This window comes from Motacilla alba, chromosome 8 (genome assembly GCF_015832195.1).
Source record: "Motacilla alba alba isolate MOTALB_02 chromosome 8, Motacilla_alba_V1.0_pri, whole genome shotgun sequence".
Classification (NCBI taxonomy): domain Eukaryota; kingdom Metazoa; phylum Chordata; class Aves; order Passeriformes; family Motacillidae; genus Motacilla; species Motacilla alba.
The window spans coordinates 18,726,454-18,752,683 of NC_052023.1; the positions used below are offsets into that span (position 1 = coordinate 18,726,454).

General features: G+C 36.4%; 1 protein-coding gene across 1 annotated transcript in view; it reads left to right on the forward strand.

Moving 5' to 3' along the window:
- Positions 1 to 26,230, forward strand: part of LOC119703989 (hornerin-like) — a 47,844-nt gene that overhangs the window by 16,721 nt on the left and 4,893 nt on the right. Inside the window, exons 19-60 of the mRNA XM_038144551.1 lie at positions 431 to 481; positions 1,063 to 1,089; positions 2,783 to 2,815; positions 3,229 to 3,249; positions 3,680 to 3,721; positions 3,900 to 3,935; positions 4,060 to 4,095; positions 4,426 to 4,473; positions 5,073 to 5,102; positions 6,348 to 6,386; positions 7,018 to 7,059; positions 7,270 to 7,311; positions 8,206 to 8,244; positions 8,764 to 8,805; positions 11,184 to 11,225; positions 11,328 to 11,366; positions 11,771 to 11,812; positions 11,914 to 11,952; positions 12,292 to 12,333; positions 12,436 to 12,474; positions 12,879 to 12,920; positions 13,022 to 13,060; positions 13,184 to 13,237; positions 13,741 to 13,782; positions 14,407 to 14,445; positions 15,456 to 15,494; positions 16,170 to 16,208; positions 16,457 to 16,495; positions 16,774 to 16,812; positions 17,078 to 17,116; positions 17,827 to 17,856; positions 19,274 to 19,315; positions 19,828 to 19,866; positions 20,613 to 20,651; positions 20,913 to 20,951; positions 21,315 to 21,353; positions 21,717 to 21,755; positions 22,315 to 22,353; positions 23,236 to 23,271; positions 24,004 to 24,033; positions 24,963 to 24,998; positions 25,468 to 25,503. Of these exons, the coding sequence (XP_038000479.1) occupies positions 431 to 481; positions 1,063 to 1,089; positions 2,783 to 2,815; positions 3,229 to 3,249; positions 3,680 to 3,721; positions 3,900 to 3,935; positions 4,060 to 4,095; positions 4,426 to 4,473; positions 5,073 to 5,102; positions 6,348 to 6,386; positions 7,018 to 7,059; positions 7,270 to 7,311; positions 8,206 to 8,244; positions 8,764 to 8,805; positions 11,184 to 11,225; positions 11,328 to 11,366; positions 11,771 to 11,812; positions 11,914 to 11,952; positions 12,292 to 12,333; positions 12,436 to 12,474; positions 12,879 to 12,920; positions 13,022 to 13,060; positions 13,184 to 13,237; positions 13,741 to 13,782; positions 14,407 to 14,445; positions 15,456 to 15,494; positions 16,170 to 16,208; positions 16,457 to 16,495; positions 16,774 to 16,812; positions 17,078 to 17,116; positions 17,827 to 17,856; positions 19,274 to 19,315; positions 19,828 to 19,866; positions 20,613 to 20,651; positions 20,913 to 20,951; positions 21,315 to 21,353; positions 21,717 to 21,755; positions 22,315 to 22,353; positions 23,236 to 23,271; positions 24,004 to 24,033; positions 24,963 to 24,998; positions 25,468 to 25,503 (1,626 nt within the window). The remainder of the gene's footprint in view (positions 1 to 430; positions 482 to 1,062; positions 1,090 to 2,782; positions 2,816 to 3,228; positions 3,250 to 3,679; positions 3,722 to 3,899; positions 3,936 to 4,059; positions 4,096 to 4,425; positions 4,474 to 5,072; positions 5,103 to 6,347; positions 6,387 to 7,017; positions 7,060 to 7,269; positions 7,312 to 8,205; positions 8,245 to 8,763; positions 8,806 to 11,183; positions 11,226 to 11,327; positions 11,367 to 11,770; positions 11,813 to 11,913; positions 11,953 to 12,291; positions 12,334 to 12,435; positions 12,475 to 12,878; positions 12,921 to 13,021; positions 13,061 to 13,183; positions 13,238 to 13,740; positions 13,783 to 14,406; positions 14,446 to 15,455; positions 15,495 to 16,169; positions 16,209 to 16,456; positions 16,496 to 16,773; positions 16,813 to 17,077; positions 17,117 to 17,826; positions 17,857 to 19,273; positions 19,316 to 19,827; positions 19,867 to 20,612; positions 20,652 to 20,912; positions 20,952 to 21,314; positions 21,354 to 21,716; positions 21,756 to 22,314; positions 22,354 to 23,235; positions 23,272 to 24,003; positions 24,034 to 24,962; positions 24,999 to 25,467; positions 25,504 to 26,230) is intronic.

A 26,230-nucleotide genomic window follows, 5' to 3' on the forward strand; every position in this document is an offset into this window, starting at 1 on the left:
CAAAAATAGACATTAGAGAGGTAACTGCTTCACAAATAGAGTAACTGTGAATCAATTATTAATTTCACACAGGGGTACCAGCCTCAAGGTGGCAGTTCCTATGGCCAGGTAAGCACCAGTCAGTCACCAGTCAGAGTAGATCACTTGAGAACTGACACTATAAAGGCAACTAGCAAACCCTCAGAATTTGAACTTTAAGGGACATTTTCTCTAAAGGTGTCTATTCACACTCAACATCTATGCAAGTGCTACTCGTTGATCGGGAATCCCAGTGTGTGAAATCATCACACTCAGCATCCCCAGGAGAGCCAGGAGATGCCTGGCTCTGCACTCTGCCCCGCATGGCTTTAGGATGTAGTAGCTTGCTGTTGCTAATGCAGGCTGGACCCCTTACTGAAAGGGAAGTAACCAAATGGTGTCCTTGTCCTAGGGTGGACCAAGTTTCTCAGGCAGCAGCAGCAGCAGCAGCTCCTATGGCCAGGTAAGTAAACTGGCTGGGCTGTAGAAAGTTCTTCACTGATCCCTCTGTGACTGGCAGGACGGGAAGACTCTTGAGAGAGATGTTTCCCTTGGCAGTCTGTGCCTCAATTTGGGCCATGGATTCTGCTGAGAATAAGACAATGTGCTGTGCAGGTGCACAGCTGTTAGCACACTGCCCTGTGTCCTCTGGCACAGGGAGAGCCTTTTAGGGAACCCCACATGCAGCCTTTATCTCCATAGATATCATGCTCTGTAAAGAAGCCTCCTTGTCAAGGTGGTAATTATCTTCTCTTTATTTAAAGGATTCCCAAGGCAGCCAGTCCTATGGCCAGGTGAGACTTTGTTGCTGAAATGTGCTGAGCTTTTCTGTAGGAGCCTGTCCTGTAAATGGGCTTTGGGGCATGGGTGGTTTTTTCCTTCTCACTGTTTCTGAGTGGTCCTTGGTTTGGTTTGTGCCACTGAAAACACCATGATTGGAAAAGTAACACAGTAGACAGAAACCTCTAATGGAAATGGGCTTTTCTCTCTATGCTGGGACTACACTTACTTCTTTTTACAAATGACTCTGTGCCTTTCTTACAGCCTCAAGGTGGCAGCTCCTATGGACAGGTAAGCATCAGTCAGTCATTAGCCATTATACAGCACCCATATGATGTTCCCATATGTGTATTGATAATCCAGTGGTTTCTAACTTGAAAAAATATAGTAAGTATCCCTTTAGAATTAAGTCCTGTGAACTTTTTTTCAAATGGCTTTGGCAACAATAGGTTCACTGAAGCTGCACTTTCCCCTGTAGAAAGGAGTGTGTTTAGCTCTCAGCTTTCTGATGCACTTTAGTATTCAACATACTCTGTATTTTACCAGATAATTCACAGTTGGATATAGCTGGTCTTCTACCTTTGAAGCAGCATGGCAGCTAAAGCCCTTGAAAATCTTGAAAATTATATCTGTGCTTGAAATGAGAAGAGAGAATGAGAATATTTGAATTATGAGCTGCTCTTTTTCTTTTCCCCAGCAGGGTGGATCTGCAGCTTATTTTGGCAGCAGTGGTTGTGGACAAGTAAGGCTTTTTCTCCAAACTATTTGAAAACTAGACCCAGCTTTCTTTGCAATATTAACATGTTTTTAACACTTTTTATAATTTTCATAGTTTGAAATCTGTTGTTTTCATTGTTACATGAACTTATCTATCACAGAGGTCAAGAAAGGCTGACATTGTTGGGCATTGTAATCAATATAAAGTGGCTGCTACCATTCAGAGTCACACAGAGAAAACAAACAAGTGATTAATCTGTCTAATCATTAAATATATGAAGTCTTTGCTTGGGAATTTTTGGATGTTGCTCCATTTATTTTCTATAGAAAAGTACAGGAATAGAGAATGACTCAAATGGAGCAAGAATTAAATTAGTAGTTTTCATCCTGGTTCCATTCCAACTTGTCTAATGGTGTAAAAACAATGATGAGATCCCAGGGGAAAGGATGGTGGATGAGGTCAATAGTAATACATTTAAATAAATATATTGAGCAAAGCAACCAGAATGAAAGATAATCATAGATACAGTAATTTTAAGCAGCATTTAACAGAAATATTAGGATTAATGTAAGTCAGGCATGAATGGAAATGCCTCCGAAAGCATCATAAGGAGCAGTACAACAAGGACACTGTTACCAGCAATGAAAGTGATAAACACTGAGGAATGTGTTATTTCCACTAAGCTGTGTCACAGGTTGACTTAGCAAGAGAAGACCTGTACTGTAATAATGGGATGGTGACAGCTAGGGTAGAACCCTTTCTGTGTACTGTTCCTACCCTCTTATCACAAAATATACCCAAAACAGGCAAATGAATGGCTCTGAGCAGAAACTTTGCCTAAAATCCATGGTGGTGAATCTAGCAAGAGATTGATGGCCACATTTAGATAGATGATCACCCAACAGAAACAGTTACTTCCAAAATACCCCACCAGCAGTTCATCTTTACTAATCAAGAGGAGATCAAGGGATCACCCCAAGCAAGGGATGATACAGAGAGACATCAATTACCAACCTACTGCTTTCCATGTGGTTCACAAATATTCCTTTGATCATCTGTTTGAAAGTGTCTTGATGCTTGTATGGGGGTATAAGAATGACAGAGGGTAAAGCCACACACTTAAAAGGTTAGGAAAAATTAAACTCACTCTCTGTAAAGTTATCTGTTGAATTTTGTCACACTAATTCTCACGTAGGAAATTTTATGGAAATGAATTACTTTGCAAGAAAAATGGCATTTACTTTTTGTCTGGTTGGTTTTTGACAGGGTGTCTCCTACGATAGCAATCCCTGCCACCAGGTAAATGGGCTTTCTTTTCTTATTTTAAGATGCATCTGAAATTAGTTTTGTCACTAAGTCAATTAGTCCTAAATTAAGATTCATATTGAACAAATCCATGTAACCTTATTCATTCCATCTGTATAAATTAGGTTTTCTACAGGAGAAAAAAAAATATATTCTCTAGAAAGTGTTCAGAATGGAGCTCATCTGTGCACTAGACATTACTGAAATGTTTGAAGTTCCTTGATTTATGTCTCATCTATTTACCATTGCAATACTGGCAATCTGTGCTCTGTGTTATATTAGAAATTATATCCATTTTGCATATCTGCCTCTCCTTCTTACTCTTCCTAAGCAAGTATCATAGCTTTCATCAAAAATATTCCATGGCCAAACAGTGAGTGCCTAAAGACTTTTTGTCTGATTTACAGGGTGGATCACAGGGTGGTCAGGTAGGTAGATCTTTATTATCCATTGGTAAAAATGTTTAAAGCAATTCTCATCCACTGTACAGTTTTCTTACACATGGGGATATAGACCCTTGCAGAGTCTCTCCATGTCCAGGCTGTAACTCATTCTCTGCAAACGTACTTTTTATCAGCCCCGAAATTCCACTTACATAACACATAGAATTTCCATAGAACTCAGCTACCTAGGACAGCTGTATTCACTCAGATAAAATTCAGCTCTCCAGCATTATTACTGCTGCTTTGTTTTCACACGGTGATTCATACTCCTCACAAAACTATGGTGGTAGCCAAGTAAGTATTACCTCCCACCAAGGTTTTATGATGCTTTTAACTTCTATGACAACTGATTAATATCTGATTGGCAATATGGTGATGTAAATTCTAATTATTATGTTGTTGGTTTTTTTTTTAGCAGAGTGGATCATCATCTTCCCAAAATTATGGTGACAACCAGGTAGGCAGGCCTTGAATTTCTCCTGGTAAGAATTTTTATAATGTTTGATAATTTATCCAGGTATCTTGAAAATTGTATTTGTTCAAAGGAATCCTAGGCAATTGTTTATAACAGCTTTATAGCCTCTGAAACAAATCATGGTTTCCTCTGAAGTAGAGCTTTTATTTTTGTTTTATAGGATGGATCCTACTCACAAAACTATGGTGGTGGCCAAGTAAGTAATACTCTATTTCACTACTTGTATATCACTTCATATAAACTTTAGCCTCTGCTCAAAATCAAGTTTTCTATATTGTAGCTTTCTCCAATTTTGATTGGGTTCTTTGTTTGTTTTAAAGGGTGGATCATCCTCAGACACCTATTATGATAATCAGGTAAGTAGTTCTTTCTTTCTCCTAGTTAGATATTATTTGTAGTCCCTACATCAACTCAAAGATCTAATAAAACATAATTATTTCTGTGCTCTTCGTGGTTTGGATTTGTTTTGTTGGTTTTTTTTTCTTTACTGAGGATTGGAACATTCCCTGTCAGCCACTATTGCAGCTATGGATTTGACTCCTTTTTTTCTTATAAAGATCCTAATTTAATTTAACTCAGCTTCTTCTTTGCATGAGCATCTCTTCTGTCTTGTAGCATAAACATGGAAGTTTATTTTTAGCAATTAATTTTTGTGAGGACATAACTGATATCTGATATCCTTCTAGGAGTCACAAGATTCCTCATATGATAATAACCCCAACGCTTGTGATGATGTGAGTATGCTTTCTCTAATATATTTTCATCACAACATTTTTCATGTAGATGAGAAAATATTGCTCTGCTAGATGCAGTTTTTGGAGCAGAATGATCCAGAAAGAATGCTGAGTTTCCACACTAACAGCTGTTTCAGCAACTGCCTCTCCTCTTGCTGAAAGTTGTCATATATATGTTTACAGATACAGTTAATGCTTTTAAATGCATTTAACTGGATGAAATGAAATATAAATAAAAATACTTCAACGGCTTTGCAATAACAGATATTTTCCTCAAAATCTAAGGGTACATTTTACATTAATTTAAAAAAAAAAAAAACCTGCAATAAAATCTTTAAGTACATGCAGTGAATGCAAGAAAAAGGGACAGATAGTCCACTGCTTTTCATGTTACATTTGTACTAATCTAAGGTTGTTATTACAATGTTTTTCAGACTGCAATGGTAGAATTTCAAACTAATTTAGACAAAGCTGTGGAGAATAGGACCGATAAGAGATTTTTGCTATGTCTGAATGCAATATCAGAAACAATTAGTTTTCTTTAAGCTTGCTTTATTTAAATAATTCTTTAAAAAAGGAAATAATGAATTCTTTTCCAGAATGACACTACCTACAGTGCCAATAATCAGGTAAGCACTTTGTTTGTTCTGTAGTGTTCAAATCCTAATGGTTAATGACAAAGTTAGTAACTAAACACTTCTCTATTAGACCTGTGGACCTTCAGTATAGGATTGCTTTATTCTACTCTTCAAAAAGTTAATTATTTCTCTGTACTCAAGGCTGCTGCACAATTACTTCAAATGGCACAATACTTCTAAGAATATATACTGATACATTTTCTTCATAATATGTCCACTTTGACCAGATAATTTGGGAATTGATCACCTGTGTACATGAGGCATGTAACCACATCAAGCTTTTCGCACTCATTCAGATTTAATGTCACTTACGTGCTGCTGTTGTAAAGTAACACTTCTGCCTGGTATTACCCAGTATTACACTCTCTGTCAAGACTTTCATTTGTCCTACAAGCAGAAACAGTGATTGCCATGAATAGATTGTGACCAAATACACTGTGGTGTAAATAATTTATGTGTAAATAAATTACATTTTCTCCACTTGTTTCTGTTCATAGAAAAGCTTTTTTCCATCTGTCACAGCCTCCTTTTGTTTTACTGCCATCTAGAGTAACCTTCTGTCATCACCTACTTGCCTTTTCAGTTCTCAGCCATTCACTATTCTGCTTCATTGTTTTCCCTACTTTTCCTCTGTAGTGCTTAAGTACTGCACCAAATGTAATCTAGAAAGTACAGAGGCCTTCTGAAAACATCTTTTGTTTTGGCTTGTATTTACCTTGAATTCACCTTGTATTTACCTTAAACCTTGCATTAGGTTCAATTTAAAATGTTAAAAAAAATATATCCTCTATCAGCAAGCCCTGATGCAGTCTCCATATTTCCTCCTTTGTACACGAAGTATGTTAGGATTCCCTTGGTATCTCTATCCAGTCTGTATGGCTGGACTGCTTTGTAAAAGAGTTGGCATCCGAAGTCTCTCACAAAGAATGACGGGGAATGCAAAAAAAAAAAAAAAAAAAGGGAGAAAAAGGATCCTTATACAGATATACAGATTGTGTACTAAACTACAGTGATTCAGCTGAGGGAGATTCCCCTAAGCTGGAACATCTGTTGAAAGAGATAAACTGAAAACAAACAAAGAATCTGCTTTTAAAGAATCTTACTGCTAATAAAACAAAATCTCTGGACATCTTCCTTTTCCAAACATCACCCGGACAAGTAGTAGACTTTTGTTAAAGTATTTCATGTAGACAGCTACAGCTATAAAGTACTAACAGGCTTGTGGCTCCTTTGCAGCGTTCTGGTTGTGCAAAGAAGAAAGTTGTTGTTGCCCGAGTAAGTAACACCTTTTTTCTTTTACTTTTTGCCCGCTTCTAGGATTTTAGTCCTAACTATACCTAATCTCTCTTAATTACACCTAACTTTTCCCTAATCATGTTCACACTAGTCAATATCCTCCTACATAAGGGAAAAGTAAAATAAAATTACTTGGGTATTTGTTCTTTGGATGAATCTCTTTAAAGAAAGCATATATATGAAAAAAAAAGACATGAAAATCATGCTTTGAAGTGTAGGGTAGCTCAAATTCCTGTTCTTCATTAAGCACATACAGAGCTGGTCCAAGCTAAAGTTAAAATTAAGTGAGTATCATACAAACAAAGGACAGCTAACTTTTTAGCTGAAGAAAGACAGAATAATAAGTAAGGAATAATAATGTTTCCTCTTTTATTATGCTCATAATAGGAGATACAGATATCTGTACTGTATAGTTGCAAGTCAGACTCAGTAGCAGCCTTATAAAAATTATGTGCAAATAGCCTTTTATTTTATAATAATGTATTCCTACTCAATGTACACAATAACAGGTCTGGTGCTCTTATAAAAAATAATATGGAAAGAAAAAAAGACCTATCACTGATCAGAGAATTTTCATCTCCTCATTGTAAATGTTATTATTTTTTTACAGGACACATCAAATGTTTTAAGCAGAAGAGCCTATGATGTACAGGTAAACCATTCCTGTCCCTTTTTCCGAGCAACTGCTGGTAGTAGTAAGCTTATAGCTCCTTGTGTATTACCTACAAAAAAAGAAGGCTCTAGTGTCCACAAAAAACAACTAATTCTCTTTAGGGTTAGGTATTTCTTCCCAAATAGAACTATGTATTTTATTCTATTACCCTTACAGATATGAGTCTTTTGTTTTTCTTCTTCTTCACAGAATGCCTCTTCTCCTTCAAATAGCAGCCACTCTGACATGCAGGTAATAATATAGTGTCAACTGCATGATATCAAGGGGATTTCTGATAAATTATATATAATTTTGAAAGTTAGATTCCAGTAATTTTTTTTTTTGTTGAAGGATGCTATTTTGATTTGACAGCATTTTCCCAATAATGTTATCATTTTGCACAATTGTAAATAGTGATATTAGGCTCAGAAAATATAGTTTCTTCTGTTCCTTCACCCCACTAAGCAGGTAAGAATTGCAGGTGTTTCTTTACATAACGTTTTGTAAAATTAATTTATAAAACACAAAGTATATATTTTCAGATTCTTATTTTAGAAACATTCTTGCATTCTTCATTGTAATGGTCATATATATAATTGTTTCATACAACAATTTTGCATGTGGTAAGAAGGTACATTTTAGGGATTACGTACTTCTGTTACAAAAGTAGGTCCAACTTTAATATTCTGTGGGATGTAAAGAATATATGCTGCAGCAGTGTTTGTATTCGAGAATTATGTGAAATTTAACTGATCCAGAGTGGTACCTTGTTCTGTTTTTCTTAATATCTTTGACTGGGACCCATCCCAGGGGTCTGAAATGCTGCTACACCCGGCATTATGTAGATTTAACAGTAGCAGAGTCCTCTGTCTTAGAGAGTTTGGAGCTTAATTCAGTATTGCAGACAGATCTCTGAGCTCTGGATAAGAGTTTTCTTAATTAGTTTCCCTAATGCTCATTCCCTGCGAATTGTATCAACTCACTTAATTAGGTTTCATCCTAATTTATATTTTCACAAAAATTCAACATGTTATGTTAATTGGTGCAGGGAAGTAACAGAGTTTGTAATAGTGTTTCACACTATGTAGTTTTGTACATTAGATTCTAATAAAATGTTTTAATAAAATATAATTGTTTTCTTCACAGGGTGGATCATTTATTGCAACCAGTGGATCAAGTAATCAGGTCAGGATTTTCCTTATTTTTAATTAGTCTTGTTCAGATAGCTTCCTATTAATTAAACTAAATAAATTCAGAAATCAGAGTTTAAGTAATTTTACATGGAAGATTAGTGATGTTATCCATTAATTTGTCAAATGAAGTGGCCCCATTCATAGCAAATTTATCAGAAATGGCTCTCTGAAATCACTTTTTAGCACTGTTTCAACATAACATGTGTTTTACTGGTGATAGCATAATGGGATTCTCCTGACTACCCTATATTTCTCTCTTGCTGAGACATCTGTCATTAGGACATCCCACTGAGAGGTGCACTATCAATCTGCCTTCCAAAGCAAATGTTAACAGTACACATCTGTGCTGTCCCCTCATTTGTTCTAGGTACAGCAAAGGTCACACCTTCTCTGTAGTCCCACAGACTTTCTCCTCCTAAACAGTTTTGCATCTGAAATAAGATTTTATTGTAAATTTCCACAAAGCAGTAATTGTTTCTTTCTTTTTTTTTTTTTTTTTTTTAATTTGCAGGGTGGTTGCATTTGTCCTGATGGAAGCAGTGGTTACAGACAGGTAATTATATTTCTGAGTTTATACTTTCTTCTATATGATGGAGTATTTTGAATTCATCTCCTTGTAAATATGGATATTTGGTTAACACTAAACATTAATGGTGATTTCCTTAGTATGGGTAGAACAATATAAAATTAAATGAAAGAATGAGTTCCACTTAACTGCATAATTACCATTTGGCCACTAATTTTCTGTGTCTGTTCTTGGTGATCCACATGCTCTGTCACTTGACTATTATGTGTCAATTATTCATTGTGTTCAAAAACCACTCAATATACCTTGCAGTAACCACAGTACTTAGCTGCATCCAGCTTAGTTTCCTTGTGTTTCTCACTGGTGCAATAAAATACTGTGAATAAAAATATCAAAATTTGATAAATATTTCAAAATATAATCTCTTAAATCAACCTTTAAACTGTTCTTTCCCATAAAGAGAATAATTTCAATGAAATTTCAATGTCAGTTGCACTGGATTAACTTTTCTCTTAGGCAATGCCTCTGAGCCAGGAAAAAGGCCAAGGAATGTGCTTATGTGGACATTATAGACTAGCCCTACCAGGCTCCTGGCTTTTAAAGTCATCTTGGATTTTAAAGTAACCTGTCTTCTATCAGGATACATATTTCTGAATCTTTCATTGAAGCTGTATTTACATAAACCCATTTGAATGGTGTGGTATTTTTTTTAGTTTTCAATTTCAAGAAGCATTTTGTTAATTATTCTTTCTGTAAAAACCCCCTCGCTGTTCAAAAAAAATAATTGTATAAAGAAATTACTGCTTTCTGAACTTCTGTAACTTAAACTATAGCAACAGCAATTTTGGTCAGGTACAATACCACCTCTTTCATCTAATTGATGCTAAGCAGTAATCATGGTATACATGCTTTAAAATATAAACTAGTCCATTAAAATAAATAATACTGAAATTTCCTTGAGGAAAAAAAATCTTTTTATTTGTTGTGTGATTGTACAAAAATCCATCTATAGGAAGGTGGAGATCTTTATGCAAGCTTTTTTCATTCTTACAAACATTTTTCTTTGCATGCTTTAATTGTTGCAAAAAAAAAGTTTTTAACAGAAATCTAGCACAGCTTGGTTGAGGAGAGTGCATTTAATCGCTATCAAGAAGAAATTTTCAACATGAAAATAATAAGACGTCAAAATAGGACAGATTAGAAAACCAGTTCTCAATGCACTTGTGTCAGCTTTGATACACAACAGACTTATTTTCCAGTTTGCAATTGTATCAGCTGATCAAATTAATTTATGATAAATTATGTAGCAGTAGATTTGATCTTTGCTTTCATGGTCTTTATTTTCTCTCCAGGGTCCTCTACATGTGGCAGCTACAGTTCTTACAGTAGCATGTAAACAGATAGGCCATGACAGGTTACATTCTAATAATAGTAAAATGCAGCTCTAGGTAGATGTATAGGTACAAATAAACTACCATTCATAAATCTTACATAAAAGAGTGAGTGATCTACTTCCTAGGGCAGTGGTCACTGCACCAAACCCGACAGAGTTCAAGAAGCAACTGGACAATGCTGTCAGGCACGTGGTGTGACTCTTGGGGCTCATCCTGTGCAGGACCAGAAATTTAACCTGATAATCCTCTTGGGTCTCTTCCAACTTAGTTTATTCTGATTCCTTGAAGATTCTTCAGTAGAAGAGAAAAATTCTTGCAAAAAGCTTTCTTCTAGTTTTAAAAGCTGTGAGTTACACAAAAGTCTCTTCAAACCTGGAGAATACTACAAATTTAAGAGTCGGAGCTATACATATTTAAACCATCTTGTTTCAAAGGAGAAATGAGTTTATGCATGTGGATCCCCAAATTCCTCACACTGCAATTATTCTGCTTTTTCTCCAAGCTTCATTTAAAGACAAGATCTTAGTCTACAAATAGTCTCAGAGGAAGCAGTCTGACCACAGAATAATGCTTCCCCTGTTTTTTATATAAGGGGGAAATGGCAGTTACAGTGAATGTCAGGTACTGGTAAATATTCTCCTTTAAATGATGAGCTGAAAAACATGCTCTCCTAAATACTCTTTACACCTTGAAAGCCCAGTATTTTGGCAGTTTTTAAAAGGCCATCAAGGTCATGATCAGCTATAAAACATGGAGTCTGCAAGGTATGACATAGGATTCTGAGATTAGAAAAGTAAAACTAAATGTTAGTACTACTTTCAAATCTTTTAACCTGAACGGGAAATGACAGAACCTGCTACAGGTTTCCTTATCTCTAAAAAAAAGTAAAAACCAGCATTCTCTCTTAGTGGTTGCTGTGAAGTTTTATTTGAAAGAATAGAAATTCACAGTAGGCTCTCCTATGTAAATATCTGTTTGCAAGCAAATGGCCAGTCTGTGTTTTCATTTCAGGGAGCCCCAGGTTCTTCACACAGCACATATTCTGGTTACCAGGTAAACATTCAGATAAAATGCCCTATTCAGAAACTCCATCTAAAACCTTCCCTGAAGGAATAGCCAGATATAAACCAGTAACCCATTCTGTCTTCTGCACAGGGAGGGCCTTACTTCTATCCTGGAGGATCCTATGGACAGGTAGTAGCTCTTCTTCCCTCACCAGGATAATACAGACTCCCATCCTCCTGGTTCCTTCACTCCCAGTATTGTGGGTGCTGGGACATATTAAATTACAGACCTGACTCTTATCCCTTAGAGTAGAAAAATTAAATCAACCCTGATGTAACCTGGTGGTGTGGAGCTTGACAGAGAACAGTACAGAGAACAGTACAGAAAGGTCGCTGCAGTTTCTTTGCAGAATTCAACTTTCAGCAAGTTTTGCTGCCTGAAGATTTCTTCCACTTTAAAAACAATGGCCTTGAGTTTTGCTTAGGCATATAAAAATTAGTTAAAACTGGGAGAAAGGGCATAGGGAGAACCAGATGTTCAGGTATTTAAACTCTCATCTGCAGGAAAACAGCTGGTCTGTGTTTTTCTTTCAGGGCGGCCCAGGTTCTTCCCACAGTTCTTACTCTGGTAACCAGGTAAATATTCTAGTCACTGTGCCTACTCAGGAGCAGCCTAAAAGTATTATTTGAGAGAACATTCAGCTACAAAGAAGTAAATTTCTATGTTTTCTCTGCAGGGAGGGCCTTCCTACTATCCTGGTGGATCTTACGGACAGGTAGGTGCTCTTTCTTTCTTGTAGAAATAACATAATTCTTTTATCTTCATTCCTGTATTTCCCATGTAGAGGCTGCAGTGAAATATAACACCCAAGAGTTGTGTCTACCACAACACTAGTAATTGTATCAGCTGTCTGTACCTTACAACATGAAATCTGTCAGAGAAAAAGACTAAATTGTGCTTCCAACTTCCATGAAATGATCTTTCATCTAACTAAAAATTAGTGATAAGAAGCCCCTTCTTGCTTAAGAGTATTGGCCTGGATTGAGATTTAGATGAACTGGTATTTACACCATCCGGTTTGCAAGCAAATGGCCAGTCTGTGTTTTCATTTCAGGGAGCCCCAGGTTCTTCACACAGCACATATTCTGGTTACCAGGTAAACATTCAGATAAAATGCCCTATTCAGAAACTCCATCTAAAACCTTCCCTGAAGGAGTAGCCAGATATAAACCAGTAACCCATTCTGTCTTCTGCACAGGGAGGGCCTTACTTCTATCCTGGAGGATCCTATGGACAGGTAGTAGCTCTTCCTCCCTCACCAGGATAATACAGACTCCCATCCTCCTGGTTCCTTCACTCCCAGTATTGTGGGTGCTGGGACATATTAAATTACAGACCTGACTCTTATCCCTTAGAGTAGAAAAATTAAATCAACCCTGATGTAACCTGGTGGTGTGGAGCTTGACAGAGAACAGTACAGAGAACAGTACAGAAAGGTCGCTGCAGTTTCTTTGCAGAATTCAACTTTCAGCAAGTTTTGCTGCCTGAAGATTTCTTCCACTTTAAAAACAATGGCCTTGAGTTTTGCTTAGGCATATAAAAATTAGTTAAAACTGGGAGAAAGGGCATAGGGAGAACCTGATGTTCAGGTATTTAAACTCTCATCTGCAGGAAAACAGCTGGTCTGTGTTTTTCTTTCAGGGCGGCCCAGGTTCTTCCCACAGTTCTTACTCTGGTAACCAGGTAAATAGTCTGGTCACCGTGCCTGCTCAGGAGCAGCCTGAAAGTATTATTTGAGAGAACATTCAGCTACAAAGAAGTAAATTTCTATGTTTTCTCTGCAGGGAGGGCCTTCCTACTATCCTGGTGGATCTTACGGACAGGTAGGTGCACTTTCCTCTTTGTAGAGATAAGACTTCTTTTATTTTCCTCGCATTCTGTCTTGAAAGATGGAAAACACTTTATTGGGAAAATCAAATTAATTAACTTTTTAATTTTCTCTGCAGGGAGGGTCTTCTGCTTATGATGGCGGCAGTGAATCCTATGACCATAGGATTATGGTAAATACTCTATTTCTCCATAGGAAAATACTCTTTTCCTCTTTGTGTAAATGTTGCTGAGGCCAATACCCTTGGTGAAGTAAATATGCAGCTATGGCTGTATTTCAGTTCTCACTATATTCTAATGAAAGTGATCTTTTATTTGAGAAATGAGTAAAATTGTATATTCTTTAAGCTAAGTAGCCTGAAAGTTTATGGGGCATTGAAAGGTGGGGTGCCTCCAGCCTTTAAGAGTTATTCTTCTCAACAATGAGAAGAGTTACCTTTGAGCTTTGAGTTACCTGCAAGATGAAGGTCTCTTCAAAAGTGGAATTGCTATCTGAGTTAAAAAATATATAACATTAGTATTTTACAGGGACATAACTCTGAGTTGCTTAACAGTTATGATAACCAAATAAATAATCATATTTTTTAAATCTGCCAGAAGAAGATCCCTACAGTAAGCAGGGAAAAAAAAAAAGCACCTATTTGCATTATGAAAATTATTTATGTTTTCTGAACAGGGTGGATCTTCTGTATATAGTGGTTCTGAGACTTATGGCCAGGTAAATGTTATTTGTCTCCTACATCAAAAGGTTAAACTTGCTGTGTTGGTTCTTATGTGTATTGGATTCTATGCTTCAGTTATTTTTAAGTGACCATGAACATGAAAATGCCATTTTAACTTTTGTTTCTCTTTACCCTTGGAACAACTCCAAATGTTTCCATAATGTAGAGAACATGATGCACTGTGTATGCTCTTTTCAACTTTGTCTAGCCCAGTGACTATTCAGTGCTTTAAGAACTTTATTGTTCATACGTTAGCTCACTCATAAGGAAAATACTTCATGCATTTACTTTACATACCTTACTTATGCAGAAGCTGTTGAAAGTTTAAATAATGGGATTTTTTAAATATAAAGAATGATAACTTTGCAAATTAACTTCATTGAAAAGTTTTTCCCTATAAAAATGCATGTTCGCAAGGAGGGCTTTTTCCCAGCCTCTTCTGCTTAGGCAACAGGTAAAGTTAACTATTTTTTCTTTTCTTGCACATTCCCTAGTTTAGGTAAAATTTGAGATTCTAAGTACTTACTTAGTTTTATTCTTCTATTTTATATTCCCCACAATTAAGAACATGTAAGAGACATTTTTACATGAAAATAAATGTTTTTTCCATGAATTTACAGGATTCACCTTCCATGGGAGCCAGTGAAACTGAAGATAGTGTAAGCATTTCTTCTCAAAAATATCAATATCTTCATTCACTACTTTTTAAAGTATCTAGGTGCTTACACAGACCTTTACCTTATCTGATGTCACGTGATTGTGCTATACATGATAAGGACTTCTCAAATTAAAATTGCAGTTACAACAGTTCCAACTTCTAACAATCAAACTTTTTTAAAATTTGTTGTTAGAAGTAGCAATTTCAAAGAAAGCTCTTTTTATTTCACAATTTCCATCAAAAATCAATGTTTGTACATGACTACTTCCCTCTTTCCATCCCCAAGTCACACTATATTTTGTTTGTTTTTTCAATGCCAGACATATGATTCACGTTCCTTTAACTGCATATTGCATAGGAATGGTCTGTTTTCATGTAGTGTAGTGAAAACTGCCTGCTTGTCTTGAAAAGATGCCTTTTCTCCTGACTAACGTGTATATTCTACTAAATCTGCTGAAGCCATTTACAAAACTTTACCATTTTTAAGTCTTTTCCAGGGTCCTAGTTAGTGGGAAATTGCTCTCTGCAAATAATTACAAATTCAGCTGTGTACTTTAGTCATAAGTATACTGTGTCAATAGCTTTAGTGCAGTTTCTGAACCAAATTTTTGTATGGATATTCAAGACAGCTAAAATTTGATACTACAGAGGGTCCAAGAAGCCCTCTGAAAGAAACTAAAGTGTAACAACAGATGTGTACCACACCTTGGTTGTGCTGAAAAATCAAGACAGCTTTGCAAATGCCGATGTTTTCCCCTGAAACATTCTGGAGTAAATAAAATAAATTGAGATGTGACCTCATTCCTTTATTTTACTATATCAGGATTCAGCTTTCAAAAGAAAAAAATTCCATTTTCCAGAAATGAGCAGAGAAAGAATTTCTAGACTGCTTATCCTACAGCCTATATCTTCAACCTTCCCACAAGCAGTACCTCCCTTTGCTTCCCACCCTTGCTTAGAAAGAAATAGTAATATTTGTCATGGCAATAACTAGATTCTGATCTTTTTTAGGATTCCTCCTCATTGTCTGGTAGCCGCCAGAGTGAACGGGTAAGCAATCCTTCCTTTATGTAGTGCCAGTGCCAGGGCTTGGCAACTGCAGCACCTAAATTCCATCTCCTGTGGAAGCCTTGAAGCATTTCCAGTGTGGGACAGAAAGCCCTCAAGCACAGCAGGAAGAAGGATATGGTTAAAGAGTTTAAGTACTGCTAGAAATCCCAGCTGATGCTGAGGTGTACCCTTGAATCTCAATTGTGATAGCACAATTTGATTTTTCAGGTCCTTGCACTTTTTAAATCATTGGCTGACTGCAAAGAGCTCCAATACCATGATTTTTCCAGCACTTATTCTAAATGCAGCCCTTTGTTTGTTGTGCTGTATGACTTACTTAAGAAGGCTTCCATTTTCCTATCATTTTTACATGGCACATATTGTATTTATTCTAATGACACAGACTGAGAAATTGTTTTATTGGAGATTTAACTCTTTCAACTTCTGCATCCTAGAGAATATCTTCCACCAAAAGAGCAATTATCAATAGTCATGAAGGGCATGTGCTGTTTTATATAGAAAGACAGTAGATTTTTTTGTTTTTCTTGAACAATCCATGGCAGAAAATTAAGGCATGTGGACATGCAAGGAGGAGTGTTTTTCTTCCACTCTGGTCTTTCCAGTTTTTGGGGTTTGATTTTTCCATGTAATTTCATTTTAAATACATTTTTCCAGGATTTTTATTCCCCAGGAGGCAGCCAGTCAGGTGGACATGTAAGCATCTATTTTATTTATTATTTGCAGTTCTCTTTCAAAATGGCTGTACTATTTAAAAAATACCCCAATGAGTAAATGACACCAAACCATTAATTTCCTAGAATTTCTCAAGACATCTGGCATCATGTCTTGTGAAATCAAGTTGCAAACTGTTTGAATAAAAAACCTAAAAATTTTGTGTGTACAACAGTCTTGTTCTCCAGAAGCCATTTCAAGCAAAAATAAATTGTGTCTTCTTTCTGCAGGGGTCATCTTCTCAAAGTGGTAGCTACTCCAGTGGACAGGTAAATACTAAATCTTAGTATTTTTGACCGGAAGTATCAGTCATACAAAAGTTTGAGGCTCCATATTGTATTACAGCAATTTTTAAGCTGTGAATGAAAAAGATTGGTTCATTCTTCCTTACATAGCCCTATGTAAAATTCCAAATGAAAGCAGAGTAATCAAAATACAATTACTGTATTAACTGATGTTTTAACACCAGGAAAAATGAAAGTAATAAATATTTGGCATTAATCTATAAATTTTAAATATAAAGTAAGTGATTTTTATTTTTTTTCAGGACTCATCCTCATCTGGAAGCAGCCAGTATGGTGGGCAGGTGGGAAATTTTTCTTCTTCATTGTTATTGTGAGGGGTTTTCCCCCCAATGTACATATTTCAAGAAAATGTTACCAGATTGGTAATACCTAAGTTTCCACACAACTCTGTGATTTATTTTATCCTCATTAATCTTTGTATAGATAAAATTGCTTTCTCAACCAAATGGATCTTTCCAAACATAGTTAAAAGAGTAAAAGACAATACTTTGTATTTAAATGCATGTGTCACAGAAAAATCTTTAAACAAGAATGTAATGTTTACAGGGTTCACCTTCCTCAGGAGGCAGCCAGTCTGGCGGACAGGTATGAATTTCTTTCTCCACAGTCTTCAGCTGGGCTAGTGTCAGGCACTGTAATTGACTTCTCTCATCTTTCCTTTACAAGAACTGTTTTCCTTCACCACTGTTCTTCTTGCCCAAAGCCTCAGCAACACCGAGTTTTCTTTTGCTATTTGTCAGTTGGACATCCTGCAAGCCAGAGTAGCCAGCAGTAACTGTTGGGCACGTGTACCTCAGCTTCTGTACCTGCTTTGGCACTAAACAAAGTTCATGAATATTGAAAGTGTAAAGTGAGACACTGAATGGTGAACTCCTGGCCACCTCTCAGTTAGTTTTATCAGAGTAGAAATCACCTGTTTTCTGTATCATCTGTAACATGAAACAGCACTGCAGGTACTCCAGGTGCTCTGGACTGTTTAGAAAAAAAAATTGCTTTCTGTGGTACTACTCAGAATTTTATATTCATCCTTTTGCTGAGTATTATTTTTAAGGTAAAAATTGTAGGTAGGTAATAAAATTTGAAGATAAAAAAATGAGCATTTTGTTGCCCCATCAGAGCAATAAGTGCAGGAACAGTTGCATAGGATGAAACAGAGTCAGTTCTAGAAGCTGGGCAGTTAAAATGTAGCTTTATGGTTTGCTTGCCTTGGATGGTAGAAGTAATATGAGTTGTAATTAAGATTCATTTCAGTTCTATGCTCTTGACATCTTAAACACTTTCTGCATTCTTTACAGGGTGGATGTGATTGTTCTGGGGCAAATTCTGTAAGTGCTACTTGTTCATTATAGATTTTCTTTTACTAAACTATCTAACAGGAAAATTATGTGAGATGCTATTTATTTCCAACTTATTTGAATGTACTCTTAAGTTTACATTCATTGTTCCTTTGGTGACTTAGATGGTTCTGATATGGTGGGAGTTATTTCTTATCAAGATTCAGTCTTACAGAATCATTGAATCATTCAGGTTGGAGAATGCCTCAGGTCCAACCACTATCCCAGCACTGTGAGGTCACCACTTAGCCATGTCTCCAAGTGACAAATGTACTTGTCTTTCCAATACTTCTGGGGCTGGTGACTCAGCCTCTTCCCCAGCAACCTCTCCAGTGCTTGATAATCCTTTCAGGGAAGAAATTGTTTCCTTAAACCCAGTGTTAGCCTGCCCTGGAGCAGCTTGAGGCCATTTCCTCTTTCTTTACTGCTTGTAACTTGAAAGAAGGGACCAGCTCCCCCCTGGCTACAGCCTCCTTTCAGGGACTTGTAGAGGGCAATAAGGCCCCACCTGAGGCTCTGTTTGTCCAGGCTAAACAACCCCAGCACTTTCAGTTGCTCCTCACAAAGCTTGTGCTCCAGACCCTTCCCCAGCCCCTTGGCCATTTTTGGACACAATCCCATACCTCAAGTTCCTTTTTTTACTGAGGGGCCCAAAAGTAAGCAAGGATTCAAGGTGGCAGCTTCATCCGTGCCCAATCAGTGAAGGGGGGCAATCACTTCCCTAGGGCTGCTTGCTGGCCACATTATTTCTGATAAAAGCCAGGAAGCTCCAAAGCTGTCAGTGAGCTGCATTTCTGAGCAGTGATGTCAGTTGCTATATAGTATTTATAGAGATGTGTCTCTCTTCTCAAAAGGCCTAAAAAGATTGCATTTAATAGCAAAATTAATTGACAGAAGACCTATCATGAAAGAAAGCTAAAATAATATTCAGTCTATAAAATTGCCAATCATAAAAATTTGTATCAAAAAACAATGTTTACAAAATTTAAAACATAAACAAAACAAAAAATGGAGCAACTTCTCACTTGTGCTTTTAAGTCTACATGAAATTATATAAACACTATGAAATAGGGTAATCCCTGTTTTCAAAGCAAATCATATGTGGACAATCAACATGTAGCATGTAAAGGACATTCCTGCACTTGGAAATACTCTTATTTCCTAGGCAATTAGTTATAGGTAGATACAATATGATACTTCATGATTTATGGTCTTCTGGGCCAAAAAAGGGCTATTTGGTTATTTTCTCTATTGGCAAATTGATAAAAGTAAGTGAAGTATAAATGTAACTAATTTCAGGCTGTGATATTCTTCCTTTGAAATGCCATGGAACACACATTCTGAGGTTTTGTTTCATTTATAGTTTATGTCCAAAGGCTAATTTTTCTTTTCTTTTTTTCCTTTATAGAGCGGATCCCCTACTTTAGTCAGAAGTGATTCCTCTGCAAATGTAAGTAATGTTCATCAGCTCTTAAGTGTGTCTTCTGTTTGCTTTATCAATATAATGGCTAGAGAGGATAATAAGAGTCAGTGCCTAACAGAAGTCATACACTTGTGAAAATAACCTACTTTGGTTACAATTAAAAATACACTCAGGGCATTCTTTTTAATTGTAACTAAAAAATGCACACAGAACATTCATGCAGCACTCCCAGTTTCCCTTTCCATTTGAAACAGTTTTCATTCAAAGACAAGTCTTACAATGAAAAATATTGTTACAAACACAGGTCGATAACAGTGCAAATATTTACTTTGGGAGTCAATTCCATTGTCTTCCTTGGAATTATATAAAGATATCCCCAAAGGACATGGATTTATGTGATTTTATTGCTCTTAGATAATTTTCTGCAAGAAAGTTTAGTATTAGTATTTATGTACCACTATCTTTCAAGAAGTTTTGCTACAAGAGACTTCTTCTAGAGCAAAATAATCGGTGGTTTTGGTGTTTGCATTTTTCCCCAGGACTCATCTGCTTCTGGAGGCAGCCAGTACAACAGCCAGGTAAGCATTCATTCCAAAAAGAGAGGCAGTTTGCCACTTCTGAAAATGATTGTTTATTCATTCAGGTAAATTCAATTTTTATATAGGAACTAGGTAAAAAGAACAAAAGCCCAGCAAGTGAAATTCATCATTGAGTTAGATATGTCCTAAAAATTATAACAATGGATTTTTTAGCAAATAGAGCCTGGCTTTGTGAAACTTGCAAAATGAAGCTCAAATAAAACCCAAAAAAAACCACGTGTGGAGAAAGAATGAATCAAACTGCATCATTTTGTATTCCTATTTGACCTAATTCCATTACGAAGAAAAAAAAAACAATCTCCCCTCTTTAAAGAGACCTTTTGTTGTATGAGGTTTCAGCACATTTTCTTAGTTTGGTTTTCAGAGTCCTGTTAGGTCACCAATATTTTACTGCTAGCTCTGGCCCAGTATTCAGCTTTCCAAATTAAAAAAGTCATTCTCCAGAAGTGAGCAGAGAAAGAACAGGAAAGAATGTCACTTTAACCTTCCTAACATGTCACACAAGCAAAGCACGATGTCTTTTTCCGCCACCTTGCTAAGGATCGCAGGTATTTTCCCAAATTAGCTTGCTCCACTTAAATCCTAGTTATTAAAGCATTCTGAAAGCCCTACTCACCTGTCTTCCCTCTTACCTTGCTCTCTTGCTCCTGTTGTCCTGACAGAGTCATGTTTTGATTTAAGGAAATCCTACTGCAGGTAATTCACTCATCTGGTATTCTTTACAGGATTCATATTCCTCTGGAGCTAGCCAGTATGGAGGACATGTAAGTTCTTACTTTTAATATTTTATATTATGTTTTTAAATAAATATTTTACCCCTATTAAGGACCTTGGTTTAATATATCCAGAAAATTGACAGTGGTCTATACACTCTAGTAATATTGTGAATTCAAGGAAGACAAAAAAACAGAGTTTCTTTTGGGACAATTACTCACAAACACTCAAATAACAAAATACAGGCATCTTTGCCACTTCTTTCCATTAATTAGATATTCAGAAATAACTAATTACCAATTTTTTTCCAGGAGTCATCTTCTTACGGAGGCAGCCAGTATGGTGGACAAGTAAGCATTAATAGTCCCCATTTTTGTAGTTTATTTACTGTCCACCTGACTGACTCTATCTTAGCTTTAATTCAATCTAAAATCTTTTCAGCAAATCTTTCTCTGTAGTGTTCTGATGCTACTGTGATTAAACAAAACAAGTTCAGATGAAGATCATTATCTAAGACTAAGAAAAAATAGAATGTGAAATACCTGTTTGACTCAATTGACTATTGAAACTTGCCTGACTAGATATCATGTGTCTCTGAAATAAATTAGTACTTTATGAATCTAACCAGAATTTTTAAAGCCTTATGAAATTATTCAATGAGTTTATGAAACAGGTGTAACAAGGTTTCAGTTTGATTTTTTGTTTATTTTTAGGGTTCACCTTCCTCAGGAGGCAGCCAGTATGGTGGACAGGTGAATAATCTTCCCTTGTAGCATTTACTACTTTATCAAAGAGATTTGGCAGTTCTCTGGATAAAAGAACATTTTAAAGAGATTGGGGTTTGGTTTGGGGGGTTCTGTCCATTTTTTATCTAATTTGTGCTAAGTATATAACGGTTATAAATGTATGGGATCCCAAGCCACGGCAGAGTTTTTAAGATGGAATTTCTGATGCATCATTGTAAATGCAGATGAGCCTCAGCCATTTTGGCACAGTCTGGTTCAATCCACTCACAGTTCTGGAGTGAAGGAAACTGGGTACTCCTTCACATGGAGCATGGTTTAAAGGAGTACAATGACATGGACATGGAGATTATTCAATTCTTTTTTGTTCAGGGTTCACCTTCTTCAGGAGGCAGCCAGTATGGAGGACAGGTGAGAACCTCTTCCTGCTCTACACCAAAACTTGCTACTTTTAAATTAACTAAAAAAAAATATTTTCTGAAAACTCTGTTTATCTGATAACAGATAGGTATCTAAAGATATATGCTCTGAAGCAATACAAAAACTATGGAGATCTGCTGCCTCTGTAGTATTAAATGCAGTTCTGGCCTTGTTCTACCCTCCAACCTGCCCTGTTGCTGTCAAGGTTTCTTAGCTCTAACAATAAGGAAGCAGATTCATCCCTCCTCTACCTCATTTCCTTCAGAAAAATGCAGTATCAGAGTTGATATCTGATATGGTTTAAAATAGGAAGAGGGGAGAAGGTGAGGAGTTACTAAGACTCCTCATGCCCCTGTGAAATGAAAGATGACAGAGTTCCTAGTGCTGCCTGGAGGTATAGCCTCTAATATGGAGTGACACATAAAGCAATAAGCTGAGTGTTTATCTTCCTGTCATTTTCATTGTGCAACAGAGGAAAAAAATAGTGTTTCTTTAAAAAGCTCTTAAAGAAGCTTTTTGATTTGAGAAATAATTGGCACCTTTGCTACAGGGTCCATCTTTCTATGGTAGCAGACCTTATGGAGGACAGGTGAGAATTGTTTTTCTGTTTATGGGTTGTTTTCTCCATTGTTGGCTTTTTCTTTCTTGGTGTTTTTGTTCGGGTTTTTTTTGTTGTTGTTGTTGTGGGGTTTTTTGTTTGGTTTTTTTTGTTTGTTTTTTTGTGAAAATCAGAGTATTTTTAAAGGAGTTTCTTACAGCAAAACAGTGTTTAGGCAGAATAGATGAATATCTGACTCTGCTGTGTCAGGCCATATAAGCAAAGTATGGAAGGCTACTGTGAGCACACAGTCCCTGGCAGCAGAACTACTCCCACCTGCCTGAAGCTGACTCTGGTTCAAAGTTCATTGTTCTGTTTAAACAGCAGCCACTGTAAAGGCTTTCAGTGGATTTCAGTATGGTTATAAAGTAAATGTTCATGTCTCTGTGGCACTTAAATCCAAGGAAGACAAAAATGTGTTTTTCTGTGACAGGTCATGAGCTAAAGAAAGTGCAACAAATACAAATGCTTTTTCATTTCTTTAGGGTATAGCTTCTTTGGGAAGCAGCCAGTATAGTGGACAGGTAAAACCTCTACTTTCATGGTACTTGCAGTTTGGGTACACAGCTCATCAGGAAAACAGACTGGTAATTTTTGCAAAAGATGAACATTCTCAGATAGACTAGCTTTAAGCCAGACTGAAGCAGGATTGCTAAATATGAGCCTGTCTGGAATATCAGATCATGTTAAGAGCAAATGATGTAGGGGCCTGTGACATTGCATTGAAATGTTTCTTCAACATATCACGGTTTATGAAGATTATTTTTTGTGTTCTGTTTAAATGGAAGCAATTTGAAATTCTGAGAACCACGGAGAACAAATGAGAATGTTACTCAGTAACACAGAAGTAATTAAGTTGCTAATTTCTTCCAGGGCTTTTCTTCAGGGGTCAGACAGTCCGGTGGACAGGTATGTTTTCTTTCTCTGCACTCTATGGTTCTGCTAGTCTCATATACTCACAAATTGCTTTGTGTAACTTTCCTTCACAAAAAATGTTTCCAGTCACACATTTCATCCAGATCGCATCTGGAAAGTGAGACACTGAATAGTGAACACCTGGCCACCTCTGAGTTTTACCAGAGTAGAAGTTACCTAAGAGGCCTCCACTGGAAGTCATCCAAAGAGCACTGCATGTATCCATAAGATCAGAGAGTATGCTTAGCTGGAAGAATCCATCAGGATCATCCAATCCAACTCCTGGCCCTGTGCAGGACACCCCAGGAATGACACCATGTCCCTGAGAGCATTGTCCAAATGCTTCTTGAATTCTGACAGGCTTGGTGCTATGATCACTTCCCTGGGAAAATTCTAGTTGCTCTGGTATCCTCAAGGGAAAATAAAATAATAGATGTATTGCTATTCAGAATTTTTTACTTATCCTTTTGTGAGTAGGTCTTTATTGTAAATTTTAAATGAGAAGTTAGAAGATTCTATTTAAAAATTTGATCAGTAAATACACAGCTAGCCTAAAAGGGCAGGGGAGAGATAAAAAACCTGCCTTTTAAAATGGAGCTTGATAAGTTGATGAGCAGTGTTTTATAATCCATTTTCTTAGAGTAGCAGAATATGAGTTTGGTTACTAATTCAGAGACCTATTCCAATGATAGACCAGGAAAGTAAGTTTGGTTGTGTTTTGTACAGGGTGGGTGTGTGTGCCCCGGTGGAGGTTCAGTAAGTATTTTTTGTCTTTATATATTTTTCATAGTATGTGCACATACTGGAAAATTCCCAAGGAACTACACTTCTTGAAATAATTCTGTCTGTGAAGTTCTATGCATGATGAAATATTTTTCCACATTATGCTAAAATGAGCAAATTTGAACCTGCTAAAGGCAAAAATAATAAGTGACTTGCAACCATAGTATTGTATTCAAAACTAGCTACTCAGTTTGTAAGAGAGGCCTGGGACTTTTCTAAGAATCTGTTTCACAAATGTCTCATTGTGTACCTGTTGGGTTTGGACTTTGATCTTATGATAGTTATTAATAGTATGATTGAACTGGTGAAATTTAGATTAAAATCTTGGCTCCAAATGCTTTCAGAATGGGGCGGAGAAACACATTTGAAAAAGTTAAAGCTATTTCCATTTTTTCTGTCTAATTAGTATATTTCCTATTTCTTAGCAAATTCCTGAAAAAAATGCCAAAAAAACCCGAAACATACAAAATCCCCCCCTACTGTTTTGCTGAGATCAAGTTAGTTTACATCTGACAGAGGGTTCAGTTGTAGTTTTTCTGTACAGTCAAAAGTTGCTTGGATCACTACTTCTCTTTATTGGTCTGTGTAACCAAGTAAAATGACATGCCCCATATATAACCCATGGTATATATGCCAATTCTGAGAATCAAAAGTGTGGAAAACAACATATAAATTAGAATTTATAAAAATAGAAATTATATCATAATAATACTACTCAGTTATATACTCATTATATATAAACACGTATATATTCCTTGGCATATAAACCAAGATGAATCAGAATAATACTAAGCAGTGTAAATGACTTGGCCATTGCAATAGGTCAGTTTGTTCTCTTGGAATTCTTCTGTGTGACACTGAAGTTAACACAGAGTAAACATTGCCATTTCTGTTGAATGCAGGGCTCTTTCGCAGGAACCAGCTACCATGGTGGACAGGTAGGCAGTTTGTCTCTGACATCTACACAGATTAGTTCCTCAGGAATAAACATGGCTCAGTTGTCATATGTGCCAGCAGCCATTAAATGCTGAGCTCAGTTTAGTCACAGGGATAGGTACAATAATTCCAGAGAGTGTATGGGGCTTTTATTCAATCACTCTTGACATTTCATATATATCCTTCTATATACAAGAGCCAAAGTTTTACTTTGTAGTTATAGAAGCTTTCTTACCTTAAAAAATTACTGAAGAATCATTCACAGGGTTCATCTCACTGCATAAACCAACAATATGATGTGTGCATAATTAGTCATTTGCCACTGCATTAGTAACTGTGTAAAGTTCTTCCAGTTAATCAGTGTCATGAGTATTGTTTATCATACTAGGTCCAGGATCTTTTTTTTTGCCATTTAAAAATTTGTTGCTATTAAAAAAAAATGTTTATAAAAAATTTGCATTCTTTTTATAGGGTTCATATCCTGGAAGTAATCAGTATGGTGGACAGGCAAGCAAATTTTCTTTGTTTCCAAGATCTTACTTCTATTTGCAATTTATCAGCTGAAAAAATATCATGCAGTACATATACTGACAGTTTTTTAGGGTCATTTTACTCCTAATAAATATTTGAAAACTGGGACTGTCAGTAGCTAGAGTCTACTCAAAATGGAGTAGCATGAACAAATTTGCATGCAAAGAAATTCCATAGATCATCATTTTAGTTGTTTTACCTCAGAATGCCTCTTATCTCAAGTGATTATTTTAATATTTACACTAAATACCTGGAAAATTTGGTACAGAATAAACCAATAGATACTACTTTAAAAACATAAATTCCGGTGTGTTGCACACAACACTACTTTTCTCTTCAGATCTCCTCAACTCTTCCTGTTAAGCATGTACCTTATGCAAACTGTTTGCCACTGATTCAGAAATGTTACTAGTGCAAATAGCTGATAGATGAAATGCATGGCTAACTCAAAAGATGGAGCTTATTTTTCATTAGTATTACTGTGTTTGAAATGTCTCACTCTACCATACTAAAAAAATGAATTGCTTTTTACTCCACTGGCAAGCATTGGAGTTCAGTATCACTCTATTAAAAACATAATCTCATGTAGAATGGAAAGGATTCTTAACAGCCACAAATATTTTTTTTCCAAACTACCTATTTGTTAATATTACCAATGTCTTTACAGTAATACACATGGTGCTCTCCAAACATGTCTGACATA